The sequence below is a fragment of the Penicillium vulpinum genome (genome assembly GCF_028829585.1).
Source record: "Penicillium vulpinum strain IBT 29486 chromosome Unknown utg000002l_segment0_segment0, whole genome shotgun sequence".
Classification (NCBI taxonomy): domain Eukaryota; kingdom Fungi; phylum Ascomycota; class Eurotiomycetes; order Eurotiales; family Aspergillaceae; genus Penicillium; species Penicillium vulpinum.
In genome coordinates, this window is record NW_026643242.1 from 1,563,561 (window position 1) to 1,577,191 (window position 13,631).

The 13,631-nt window shown below is 46.4% G+C and overlaps 5 protein-coding genes across 5 annotated transcripts; 2 read left to right on the forward strand and 3 right to left on the reverse strand.

Annotated features, from left to right (window-relative positions):
• Window positions 1–5,163: 5,163 nt before the first annotated feature.
• Window positions 5,164–5,475, reverse strand: N7479_003667 (uncharacterized protein; the record flags this gene model as incomplete). Its single annotated transcript, XM_057251364.1, has 2 exons — window positions 5,164–5,381; window positions 5,463–5,475. 2 exons carry the CDS (start codon window positions 5,473–5,475, stop codon window positions 5,164–5,166), a joined length of 231 nt encoding a protein of 76 aa, XP_057110689.1.
• A 941-nt stretch (window positions 5,476–6,416) lies between these two features.
• N7479_003668 (branched-chain amino acid aminotransferase, cytosolic) lies at window positions 6,417–7,733 on the forward strand (the record flags this gene model as incomplete). Its single annotated transcript, XM_057251365.1, has 3 exons — window positions 6,417–6,831; window positions 6,895–7,496; window positions 7,560–7,733. 3 exons carry the CDS (start codon window positions 6,417–6,419, stop codon window positions 7,731–7,733), a joined length of 1,191 nt encoding a protein of 396 aa, XP_057110690.1.
• A 329-nt stretch (window positions 7,734–8,062) lies between these two features.
• N7479_003669 (AAR2 splicing factor family protein) lies at window positions 8,063–9,463 on the reverse strand (the record flags this gene model as incomplete). Its single annotated transcript, XM_057251366.1, has 1 exon — window positions 8,063–9,463. The coding sequence occupies one exon, from the start codon at window positions 9,461–9,463 to the stop codon at window positions 8,063–8,065; it is 1,401 nt and encodes a 466-aa protein (XP_057110691.1).
• A 732-nt stretch (window positions 9,464–10,195) lies between these two features.
• Window positions 10,196–10,836, reverse strand: N7479_003670 (40S ribosomal protein uS11; the record flags this gene model as incomplete). The annotated part of the gene is made up of 3 exons (XM_057251367.1): window positions 10,196–10,508; window positions 10,631–10,703; window positions 10,767–10,836. 3 exons carry the CDS (start codon window positions 10,834–10,836, stop codon window positions 10,196–10,198), a joined length of 456 nt encoding a protein of 151 aa, XP_057110692.1.
• Window positions 10,837–11,250: 414 nt separating this feature from the next.
• Window positions 11,251–13,253, forward strand: N7479_003671 (prephenate dehydrogenase (NADP(+)); the record flags this gene model as incomplete). The annotated part of the gene is made up of 7 exons (XM_057251368.1): window positions 11,251–11,345; window positions 11,715–11,775; window positions 11,835–11,946; window positions 12,011–12,159; window positions 12,226–12,825; window positions 12,885–13,016; window positions 13,098–13,253. The coding sequence occupies 7 exons, from the start codon at window positions 11,251–11,253 to the stop codon at window positions 13,251–13,253; spliced, it is 1,305 nt and encodes a 434-aa protein (XP_057110693.1).
• Between the last annotated feature and the right edge of the window lie 378 nt (window positions 13,254–13,631).

Sequence of the window (13,631 nt, forward strand, 5' to 3'; positions counted from 1 at the left end):
CCCTTGCTAATGGGACCCCCCCCCTGCCTGAAATTTCAGTACCGCCTTCCCAATTGGGTACCGCTTTGGCCTCGCCGCCTAGATCTGCCTACCGCTTTCTACACCGCCTTCCGATTTTATACACCGCCTTCCTAGCAAACTCCTATACAATAGTAGTAGACAGCAGGTACCTACAATTTGTATGTAAACCCTATACAAAATTAAGTCACTTTTGTCATATAGACTAGATCAAACAAATTGATACTCCAATTCTGGTTTACACCCATTAACCTACCATCTTTCTACCCAATTTTTTCATCAATTTCTTTGTCAATTCTATCGATTTTATCACCAAAACAGACAATATGGCCTCCCTAGGCCTTGAATATCTGGAATCGGATCCAGATTCCGACCAAGAGATCGTTCCCGAGTCCCCCCCTGCTATGCTAAGTACCGAGACGCCAAGCACCGAGACGCCAAGCACCGAGACCTTTATATTTCCACTTCCTCCAATCGACTGTACGTACAACACAGCTGAAGAGGGCAAGGATGCTATCAATGATTTTGCGCGCCCCCACGGCTATGCAGTCACATCACGCCGGTCAAAGAAGACAAAGAAAGGGGTCAAAAAGACAGTACGACTTATCTGTGACCATGGCCGGAAGCTCGACGCTTACGGGGATCGGTCTCCTGCAAAAAAACGACCAAATACTACAACAATCGCGTGTGAATGCCCCTTCTCTATAGCTCTTCGCCTAGATCTCGAAATAAATCTTTGGCGTCTTACAATTGAGAACCTATCCCACAATTATCAGCTATCGCCGGCATCGACCTATCCTACCCAGCGCGCCCTCGAACTTAAATATAAGAAGGTTCAGGTCGAGACTAGGCTTCAGCTAGGCCGTCCAACCCGTCAAATGCTTATTGAGATACGTGAAGCTGATCCTGAGAGTGCTCTTATCTCGCGTGATATCTACAATACCCGGTTCAAGCTGAATGAAGTGTTTCTCGCGGGGCGTACACCGATTCAGGCGTTACTTACAGAACTCCCGAAGGATAGATTATGGATTTTCAAGTACGAGCTTGATGATCAGTCTTATATTACTGCTTTGTTCTGTATACACAAGACAAGTGTCGCAATGCTGAAGCAAAACCCTTGGTTAATCTCTATAGACTGTACTTACAAGACCAACCGTTACGGTCTCCCCTTACTGGATATCGTCGGCTTTGCAGCTACTGGGTAAACTTACTATCTTGGCTTTGTATTTATACGTGATAAACAAGAGGATATATACGAAGTGATACTTGTATGTCTTGCCGAAGTATACAGTTCACTTGGTCTTCCTTACCCTCGTACTATTCTTACAGATAAGGAGAAAGCACTTTACAACGCAATTGAGACCGTTTTCCCCAATACAAAGTATATGATCTGTATCTGGCACATCAATATAAATATTATAAAGGTTGCTCGCCCCCTTCTTAGTGATCAGGTTATATTGGCCCGGCTTGGTCTCTCCGAAGTTGAACCTAGCTCTACTCCCTCTCAACCCCAGCGCCGTATACCTACTCAGGCTAAGGAAGATCGTGAGAAAGTTGAGGCTGGATAGAAGAAGATGCTTAAACGCTGGAATCGAGTAGTATACGCCACTACTGTTCCGGAGTTTCAGTGTCAATAGCAGGCATTTAAGGACCGCTACGCTGACTCGCTATTTACGCTATTACTCGATTATATCCAGGAGGAGTGGCTAGATAACTGTCCTGAACGTTTCCTTCATATCCACACTGCAAAGTATCTCTATCTCAATAAGATCGCTACCTCTCGTACAGAGAGTGCACATTGGCTAGTCAAGCAGGGTCTACTAGTCTTAAATAACGATTTACTCGTTGTCCTCCGCAGTTTTGACTATAGTGTCAATGGGCAATTCTCAAAGATCAAGTGTAAGCTTGATAACCAGAAGATACGTACTCCGAAACAGCGTGAAAGACTTTACCAGCTACTTTACGGCTAAATCTCAGTACGAGCGATCCAATTCACTAAGGATATATATTCTCGATTCCTACCCGAGGCAGATAATAAGCCATAGATTCCTCCAGTGTGCAATTGCAATTCCAAAGAAACAAGTGGTTTTCTATGTATCTATATCCTCAAGGTATACGATGATGAAGAGCGACACTTAGAACCGGATCTTTTCTATCAACAATGGCACTTATATAGTGTCGGCGCTGCCCCCCCCAATCAATCCCCTCCTTCTTGTACAGGATCCTCTCTAAGTTCGACGACGAGGACGTCCCCGAGGAGCAAGAAACTTTATCAGCCAGTCAGCTACCCAGCAAACCGCCACCCAGCCAAGCAGTACCCAGCCAAGCAGTACCCAGCGATCTTCACCTAATCCTCTTACTCAGGATCGATCTACCCGGCGAGAACCATCAGCATTCGAGCACGTACTATCACAGGAACGAGGACGAGGACGAGGACGACCGCGGGGACAACCGCGGGGACGAGGACGCGGTCGAGGACAGGGAGAAACTAGCAGTGGTGAAGCTGGCAGTGGTAGTCGAGGACGGGGTCGTAGAGGAAGACGCGCACGGGGAGGTACCTGATGACTAGCATAATCAATTTGTAAAGTAGTTCAATGCAGAAATGAATGAATTGTACAATTTTTTCTGATTAAAATGGTGCATTTTTTACTATGTAAATCAGAATTACTATGGTGGTGGCAGAATATATGGCAGTATAAAATGAAGCGGCAGAAAATACGGCAGAATTACTGGTCGCACCCAATTGGGAAGGCGGTACTGAAAAATCAGGCATTTTCAGGCAGGGGGGGGTCCCATTAGCAAGGGGGGGGTCCCATTAACAATCCCCTATTTTTATATTTTCGTTTCCCTTACGCTAGTCTGAGAGTCGATAAAATCGAGGCTATGGCTATGTTGTGTTTATGTACCTTTTGTATGGAGTTAATGTACAAAAGATACCTAATCCTTACAGTTTGCTATCCGGGTAGTTGGTAGCCTGCTTGGCACGATATCGTTCCTCTCGGTCTTAGGCCTTTAGTTCCTGAGGCAAACCCCTCGATTTTGACCTGGTCGGTTCTGTATTTAATCAGCGGATACCAGGGATGCTTATGGCGTATGCACATGTTAGCATCCAGTTTGCGTAATTGGCTTGAGATACGTCACATATTAAAGCAGTTGTCACCGTGATGTCACTGTCAGGTGATATCACCTGACGAGTGCCCCCCTCTTAGCGGTGCAGGATAGTAGCTGAATACATCATCTTTACCTTCCCCTTTGCTTTCAGTGCTTACAGCAGTGCCATCCTTGAAATTGGTATATTGTAGATCACTCCGTTGTGATCTTCAAATGCCATACCTAAACCTCGTGGTCGGTGATACCCAGCGACCAATCACTACGGTCTCGCTCCTATCAAGGTTCCTGACAGATGCACTATTCTTTTTTTTGTTGGATATTAATCGTCCGAGCGCCCAACACCACTTACCCAACGATGTTGGAAACTACTAAGTGTCTTTTGTATGGCATTCCCATACAAAATGTACAAAATACGTAATGTCCATTTTTCTCAACCCCCTTGTTGTATATAGATAGCTGTGTAGGAAAGTTATAATTAATTCGATACATGTTATGTAAATGGAGTTAAGAAATGACAAGTTACTGAACGTGATAAAGTAGCTGAATTCTACCTGCAATCTATACGCAGGGTGTTTTCTAAGGTGCCTTTTACACTTCTACATTAAATATTTAAAATCAGTCTTATTGTAATAATCTAACTACACATACATTATATATTAGTATTCCTATTTCTCCTTCGGTTGATTGGAGGGTTGAGAACATGGTTATGGATATTGTCCCTTGCGTGCCTGTTATATGGGTAAGTCTTACAAAAGATACCTAATTTCATAGTTATCGTTAACCACATACTCTGTAGAGAAGCCATGCACGAGTATGTTGTAGACGCCTTGAATAATGAACACAATATCACCACCATTACTCACGGGTTTTTTTATCTCCCAAATTTATAGGCTGCTTGTCTTCTTGGTGTAAACTCTCATTCATGTAGCCATGGTTCATGTCATGTTCCTCGTCTTTGCCCTCTGTGAAAAAAAAGGTCAGTCAGCCCCCAAGGCATGATTTAGTCGATGTCCCATGGGTCTATTGGCTGTGAGGTTATAAAGGTCAGTAGGCATTTGCACCCCTCGGTTAAGCACAACAAATGAGGTGTCTATAGGATAGAGCGATGGATAGACCTCGAGATAGATGTATAGTCAGTAGTTCTTGCTTCATGCACTACCCATTTCATAATCCTACCTCCTCTAGTTTTATAATAGTATTCTCAACAGAGTGAAGTATGGAACTTCTCTCTTCTTAGTTCTTTGTTATCGATACTAGGGCTGTGCTGTCTTTTGAAACCTCCGGTGAACTAAAAAAAAGCCTGCACGTGCAGGTATCGAAGACTTTTCTAGCAACTTCAACACTGTCGTCAGTATATTCAAGTTATACAATACACAAAGAAGAAATATATCGACGATTTGCATTTGATCTTGTTTGGATCACTTGTGACCCAGTTGTATTCTTAGTTAATGCTAATATTGCTTTGTGAGTTCTTCAACAAGGCACAATGGTAATTTTTTAAATCTCAAGTCAAATCACACGTTAAACAAAGCCTTCTACATCAAAACACCCGAAATAATAACTAGGTACTCCTGAGGTCAGAACACCTTTCTATCCACCGCGCCGAGAACCTGAATGCTATAAATTGCACTCTAATACTACCACTTGAGAATATCCTGAAGAGTCAGTCCACATTCCAGAGATTGTAAACCTACAGAGACCTGGTTTGGTTCTATATATATCGCTTGAGCCTCGGCGACCAGTGTTCCGTGCCAAAAATTTCCACCGTCTGGATATGATAGTCTGCCATGCCTTACGATCTTCCACTTTAATGACCTTCACCTTCATACCAGGATAGGAATGCTTCAATGCTAGATGTCGATAGTCGAAGATCATAGTTGCCATTACCCCGATTTGCTTAGGAAATTGAGGGAGCAATATGACCCAAAAGTCTTGTCTAGCAATGTTGCTAGCAAAACACCGTGGATGACACCTTGGTGATTGTAGATGTCATCTGTTCAGTACATGATAATAACCAATATTTTGCTGTTAGTTTCATTGAATACCAACGGTGGCACGGATATTTTCTCCGCCCAGCGAAAATTCAGGGCATGTCATCAGCCCTTTAGGGTCGGAGCTTTTCGGGGACTTTAGAATAAGGCCGGAACTCTTTGAATTCACCACTTGCCCATAAAGAGAAAGGGGACTAATAATTTTTTGCTCCTTAGAGAGCTTAGAGAATTTGACCAGCTGCAGCTTGGTGGGCACAATGGCTATAGTGAATATGTAGAATATTTTGTCTCAATTTTGAACTAGAAAGCTAGAGCATGCTATGAGATATACACGCTACTCACCATTGAGCTGCATGGCCGATTGTTTGTGAACCCACTTAGATAGCATTCCCTCTATTTATTGTGGCAATTGACCGAGTTTCAAGATAGGTGATTGTTTTCACGTTCGTCCTGCGATGTAGTTGGAAATATCATTCAGCTACCATTCAGCTACCATTCAGCTATCATGATTGGTGTAGATTGGTGTATAAAGATATCATCACCGTGAGGGTGTTCGGTGATGCCTTAGTTTACTTTGATTCACCTAGGCAACGGTGTGCAGATAACTAATAGTATGTTCCGTAGAAGGTAATATGCTCCGTATATACCTAGTCATCACACAAATCAAAGCTTGACACTGTGACGGATACAAGAATTGGGCAGACCGAAGAGCTAAGACTTCAACACTGTAGTTACACGAACCAGCAAGATCAAACTAATGAGTATGAAGGTCTCTTTGAAACATTGGAAAATTGAATTATATCAATATCGACGCGGTTAGCCTCGGAGATTCTAAAAGTGGGCCTGAAGATAGTCAATATTTGACTCGTCATAGTATGCTTATAGTACTTTGTAGAGTGTACGGCGAGTTCAACTCGGATTTGGATTAGAATTTCAGAGAAACCAATGCATTTTCAATAGATCTATGCTGTATCAGGGTGTGCAACATGAAATATTTTCTGTGGCAAATAGAGAGAGGCGATTTCCCCGGGGACTGTTCGGCGTTGAAAACTTTTTTTTTTGGGTCGAATATGGTTAAGAGGGGCGTTCCCGGGGCAAACCGCTTGTTATAAAGAACAATTAAGAACATTTGGAATTTTCTGTGAAATACATATTTCAAAAAAAAGGTACATATAGGTTCATTCTCGCATTCTTCGTTTTCCCCTGTAAGCTTATTTGTTGACCGTCTTGTGACTCATAGACTCGCCCCCCTTATATTTAAGGAAAGAAGAACCTTGATAATACAACCATTTCATCATGGGTTCTGTCGCTCCTAATGTTGCTGAGCTGGATGGCTCTAAGTTCAATATCACTCGCTCAACCAACCTGCGCGATGTGCCCTTGCCCGGCTCCCCAGAGGAATTGAGCCACTCTCACTGCACTGACCACATGGTCACCGTGAAATGGACCGCAGAAAAGGGCTGGGAAACCCCCGAGGTCAAGCCCTACCAAAATCTCAGCATTCCCCCCACAGCCTCCGTCCTGCACTATGCCACTGAATGTTTCGAGGGAATGAAGGTGTACCGCGGATATGACGGCAAGCTGCGCCTGTTCCGCCCTGATTGCAACGGCGAGCGTCTGAACTCCAGCTCGCAGCGGTCCTCGCTGCCCGGATTCAAGTACGATGAGGTTAAGAAGCTTGTCGCCAAGTTGCTGCAGATTGATGGCCCTCGTAAGTTTCAATATCATTACATCCCAGTATATATCGGAGCTATTCCCTAATAATTATATACAGGCTGGCTCCCTAACCCCGGTTCTTTCCTCTACATCCGTCCTACCGTTATCGGCAATGGTCCTCATCTGGGCGTTCAAGTGCCCAAGGAAGCCCTCCTTTTCATTATTGCTGTCCCTTGGCCCGACTTCACCAAAATGAAGAAGGACCCCAATGCCGAGCCCCGCAAGGGCCTTAAGCTCTATGCCTCTAACCCAGATTCTATCCGTGCCTGGCCCGGCGGCTTCGGCTATGCCAAGCTCGGTGCGAACTACGGCCCTTCCCTGCAGTCCCACGGTAAGGCCCAGGCTCTGGGATTCGACCAGATCCTCTGGCTGTTCGGTGAGGACCGCCAGGTTACCGAGGCTGGCGCCAGTAACTTTTTCATTGTCTGGCACAACACCGAAGGCAAGCTGGAGCTTGTTACTGCTCCTCTTGACAACCAGCTCATTCTGCCCGGTGTTACCCGTCGCAGTGTTCTGGAGCTCGTGCGCGAGCGTCTGTCGCAGAACTTTGTTGGCAAGCTTGCGCCGCTCGAGGCTGTGGAGCGCACTTTGACCATTGATGAAATTGCGAAGGCTTCCAAGGAGGGCCGCATTGTTGAGTCCTTTGTTTCTGGCACTGCTGTAAGTTGGAGAATTTTTCTATTTCTTTATCGGGAGTTGATATGCTAACATCACATCTCTCAGTACTTCATTACCCCTGTTGCCATGATCCGCAACGAGGACACTGATATCAGCACCCTGGGTGTGAACGGCGAGCCTGCTGGATATGCTGCGCAGATCAAGTCGTGGCTTGAGGCCATCATGTTCGGCAAGGTCGAACATGAATGGGCTTACACCATCGAGAATGAGGAACAATAGATGGAGAAAACTCATAGATGATTTTAGATTTAGACCCGCAAGTTTGGTTGATGTCTCTTGGGCGGGCTTATGAAGCTTAGCATCATGATCGGTATCTTTGATGCTAGAGTTGGACTGTACATAGATTTTAAACCGCATTTTCATAGAATATCGGCCTGTTTCATTCAAAAAATTCAATTTTTGTCATTTGGATATGAATGGATTTGGAAAATGTAGCAAGACGCCAGTAAATGCACCCGAGACTGGATATCAAAAAGAAATCATCATTATTTTACAAATTTCCTGAGTGCGCAGAGGTAGAACTAAATCCGATGCCCTAATCTTGCATCTCACTCAACAATCATCGGAGCATACTCTCCAGTTTCATCGTCTTCGTCATTGCCATCCCAGTCCATTTCGACCTGCTCGCCGTCCTCCAATTGGAGCATACCGTGGCGAACGACAGTTCCGCGACGCAGTTCCCAGTCAAATTCTGCCTTCACCCATTCTTCAAGCTTGTCAAGCTCCAATTTGACTTTGGAGTCAGAATCGCCAACAAGGTCATCGACTGACTGACGCAGCTTCATAAGTAGACTGAGCAAGAATGTGCCGCCCTCGTCACCATCAATCTCAAACAGTCCACCATCAACATCATCGCATCGCTGCAGCTGCAACGAGAGTATCCGAAGAGCCTCACTCATGAAAGCCTCCCTTTCCAGGATTGCTGTCCGGGACGTAAGAATAAGCTCAAGAAGCCGCTTCCACTGCTGCAAACACGAGTAGTTCATCATAGTCAACACCATAAGGAACGTAAACTGTAGTTCTCCAAGCAACTGATTCTCACCAGAAGCCTCCCCAGCGTACCGATCGAGCAAGTCTCCAAGAGCCCAAGATCGATCTTGAGCAGCTTCAGTCCTTTCGCGCCCGACAGCGCCTTCTCTCCACGTCTGCTTCAAATTAACCGGGATGAATCCGAACTCGCGTTCCGGCTCCTCGCTTGTTTCCGGCCCTTCAGCTGGCGAGTCAACGCCTGGGATATGATCCGCGTCACGGTTGGCTGTTGAAGCAGAGGACAACACCCACCGCGGATGACTGTCGACATCAACCTCCGGACTTCCAATAACGCGACCCAGAAGGTTCGGTGAGATCCGATCGGTCAGACCAGACCAATCCCTCCGGCCACTCTCTTCAGTCTGCGCATCGTCTTCAGTTTGGATGCGAGCTTCGATTTCGGGCTGTTCAGGTTGGTCTTCCTCATTCTTTTCGCCAGGTTCTGATTCCCTCACGGGCTTAACAAGCATTGAAGGCGCAATCCGGCTGCGATACTTGAATAACCCTCCACCTTGCCACACAGAACCCAGGTTCGCCTTGTAGCGCATGCTCTCCTGGCGAGCGGAGTCGCTATCACTATCCAGCACTACTAATATCTCTGTATCCGCACTCCATTTCCAAATATAGATCTCTGACCTCGGTGCGCTTTGGGTTTGATTTTTGTTTCGACCTTGCGCGACGAGCGCTGTGTCACTGCTCCCTTTCCCTGCGATGCTGATGTCACCGATATAGAACCATGCGCCACTGCGTAGGGAGAGTGTCTCTGTTGCGCCGGTGTAAAGGAAGTGCCATCCTGGGGAAAGGTCGCGGATGCCGTGGAAGTTCGGGGTTGATGTGAAGGTTATGAGATCGATGCCGACGAGGGTTTTTGGAGGAAGATTCGGGAGGAGGATTGTTGGGGTTGGCTGATGAGTGGACATTGTGCATGGGGGAGCTTTGAAGAGGGATGAAAAGCCCGCGATCTGAGCTGTCGGATAAACGCAGCTCTATCTTTTATCAACGGGAGGCAATTTTTTCGGTGTTTAATAACTGAACCTGACTTTGATTTTCGCTAGTTACATCCTCAGAACATCACAGAATTGCACTACTTGTAACTTCTAAGCTATGATAATTCTTCAGCATTATAAGCACCAAATCCGAGGGAAAAAACTGGAAGAATCTAAGGACTCAGGCAACTATACTTTGAACAGAATAGGTGAATACTGAGGGCATAGAGATATAGAAAAGGGGGGAAAGCATGAGGTGGGTAGAAAAACAAGAGGCTTTATTAGAAGTAGAATTAACAATTCAGTGTACAGAGTACTGACAGATCGAAGGGTGATTACTTTCCTATGTAGGTGCTTAGAGCTTTCCTGCAGGGCGGCGGAAAAATCAACAATCTAGATGTGCGATAACCGTCATTTTACGATTGACCCCACCAGGAGCTTACGATAACAAGGATATATAGGTCAATTTGTTGATTTAGCACTACCTAATCCAACAGCAAAACCCAGGTGTGTAATTTTCAGCGTATGAAAAAAATTGAAGACCAGGCGATCAATGCCGTTCCTCGCGTTTATTCCATCCACAGATGCAGGAGAAGCCCGCAAATAGCCTCCAATCCAGCCATGCAATAACTTGCAAGGGGAAGGGAAAGACCAAGCCGCATACGCTCAGAGACGGCGACCACGGCGACCACCCTTGCGACGAGTAGAGTCGGAGGGGGTGGGGGTGACGTCCTCAATGCGACCGATGCGCATGCCGGAACGGGCAAGAGCACGGAGAGCAGACTGGGCACCGGGACCGGGGGTCTTGGTGCCGTTACCACCAGTGGCACGGATCTTGATGTGGAGGGCGTTGATGCCGAGCTCCTTGCAGCGGACAGCGACGTCCTGAGCAGCCAACATGGCGGCGTAGGGGGAGGACTCGTCACGATCAGCCTTGACCTTCATACCACCGGTAACACGGCAGATGGTTTCGCGACCACTGTAATCAATAATTCGTCAGCCAACATTATCCTTGGTGTTGTGTTCGTCCCAACTGTGTTCGATTCGAATTCCAATTGGCTGATTCGAACGCGAGAGAATTGTGGTTGGAGGGCGACTCACGAAAGATCGGTAACGTGAACGAAGGTATCGTTGAAGGAAGCGAAGATGCGGGCAACGCCGAAAACGAGCTTGCCTGTGTAAATAGTCAGATCGACTGTTTCTCAATTTCTTCAACTCCAATTTCGTTCAAACATACCATCACCGGCGAGGGGGCCGAGGGAGACGTTCTCCTTAGCGGCGGCGGGAGCCTTGGTCTTGGGGGCCATTGCGACTGTTGTTGGTGGTTAGTGTGGATGGAATACAGAAAGGAAGAAAAAGTCGGATCCAGATCCCACTTGGAGGTTGAAAAAGTGGGTGTGTGCCCTAGGCGAAATCAAGCCATATGATTGGTTCATAGCCTCAAGCGAGCTTGATGCCTCAGGCTGTCAACTGTCATACATTTACGAAATGTGATACTCGGATTCTAGTCGGCCCGGTGGGCGGTGAACTCATTAGCTCCGTGCAGTATTTAAGTTTTTCGTTTGCCTAACTCATTTCTTTCCAACATATTGATCTTCCCAGACTTCAGCAGCTTTCGGGTTGTTACTCCAAACAGATCAAGATAAACTTTAGTGGTTATCAGTGTCACTAGTTTCAAGGGCTACACCTTTCCCCCAGAAGTTGCAAGCGCGCTTGTCTCGATGGGTCGCACCAAAGAAGATGCCTCGATTGGCATCATTGGTATGGGCGATATGGGCAAAATGTATGCCCAACGCCTGAGCGATGCAGGATGGAGGTAATTGGCCGTTCCCCGTTCTTCGACAGCATGGGCCCAAGATGCTTTAAATGGTAAGCTTTCTATCCTGTCTTTCTTTCTTTGCCCACCCCCTCGAATGATGACATGAGTGCATTTGGCTCGAGTACGGTTTGGTTGGCGCTGTCACACCATTCTGGTTGATGGCTAACCAGCTGGCTGTCGGTGATGTTACACCCACGCTACCTTAATTTTTTTTGTCTGATCCTGTTTAATCTCACTTTATACACCTTCACTTTGCTGTGTGAAAACATGAACTAACAAGTGAAAAGATTTTCTAGATTCGCATCGGGCCTCATAATAACTAATTCTTTAGACCTGGCATAACTAACTTCGCATTTTGATATCAAGGATAAACGCATGTGATAAACCTGAGAATTTTGAATCTTTAAAACAAGAATTCGCTTCTCAAGTACGTCCCCCGGCTGGGATTATGCCACCCATAGCTCAAGAAGCTCATTGTATATATAGAATGGAGTCACCATATTTCCCAATGGACATCTTGTGTCAAGAATTAGCGATTACATCCTGTACAGTGTAGAGGCTGGAGCCATTGACAAGGTCGTGGCACAGTACGGATTATGTATGTGTCCAACCAAAGCCGCTAGTCTGCTTCTAACCCAAGTACATTCTAACTCGGATTCAAGCTACTAAGGTTGGTGCCATCGTCGGTGGTCAAACGTCCTGCAAGGCCCCGGAGCTCGCCGCATTCGAAAAACATCTGCCCCCCGATGTAGAGATTGTATCTTGCCATTCGCTACACGGGCCTAAAGTGAATACACAAGGCCAGCCTCTGGTATGGTCAACTTCAAGCCTGAATTCTATACTATCTCGGACATGCATTAGTAACGCAGCGATCTAGGTCCTCATCCAACACAGAGCCTCGGACGAAAGCCTCAAATTCGTTGAAACCATTCTCTCCTCGTTCGGCTCCAAACATGTCTATCTCACCGGTGAGATGCACGACCGAATCACCGCCGATACACAGGCTGTAACACATGCTGCTTTCCTGAGCATGGGAACCGCTTGGCAGGCCAACAATCAGTTCCCCTGGGAGCATGGACGATGGGTGGGCGGCATCGAGAATGTCAAGATCAATATCACCTTGCGAATCTACTCGAACAAATGGCACGTCTATGCCGGGCTCGCCATCCTCAACCCAGCGGCGAAGCAGCAGATTCGCCAGTACGCCGAGTCGGTCACGGACTTGTACAAACTGATGATTGGAGGACAAAGAGAAGAGCTCAAGCTTCGAGTGAAGGCTGCAGGTGCGTCAGTTTTCAAACCTGGCTCTGAAGGACAAGATTTGTTATTGAAGGATGAGGTACTGGATCGGTTCTCTCTGTCTAATCGGCCGCGCGAGAAGGCGCCGCCGAACAGCCATCTCAGTCTACTTGCTATTGTTGACTGTTGGTCGAAACTCGGCATTGTTCCTTATGATCATATGATCTGTTCCACGCCGGTATGTATCCAGTCATGGAGAGTATATCACCAAATTGCGGTTATATTAATACCCTGCAGCTTTTCCGTCTCTGGTTGGGCGTGACCGAATACTTGTTCCGCAACGAGGATCTCCTCGAGGAGGCATTAGACACCGCGATTGATGACAACACTTTCCGCTCGGATGATTTAGAATTCACATTTGCTGCTAGGGTATGTTTTGAACAATATCCCCGGAGCCTGTCCGAGCCATGCTAGATTCGACAGTTTATACTAACACGATACTTTCACCAGGCATGGTCCGACTGTGTTTCTTTCGGTGACTTCGAGTCTTACCGTCACCGATTTGAGCGGATTGCAGAATACTTCGCGCCCCGTTTCCCCGAAGCTGCCACGCTCGGTAATGAGATGATGAAGACCATTCTGGAGAAGACTACCTCCAATAACTAATGAACTGGTAACGGTATAAAATACCTCGGTATTCCTGTGAGTGCATTTTATCAGTATGAGCAAGACTGGGAAGAACGGGCGGAGTACCAAGTAGTTTTATCAGAATGTATGATCTTGGAATTCTATGATAAATTAAATGAAGATCACTGGAATGATCACACCATTATTCAATAAGAAATGAAAACTCTCATTGCGCTTCACGTGTGGCATGGTGCCCAGGTACAGGTCCACGAGTGGCAAAGCTGGAGCGATAAGATCCTTAGTCAGCGGTTTGTTTCTCAGGGCCAGCTCCAGATCTGCTTGAATCAAGTACGTACCTTGTAGTGGCACAAGAGCAGTTTGACGATCAACGCTGTGTTCAAGTTAACAGTTGATGAC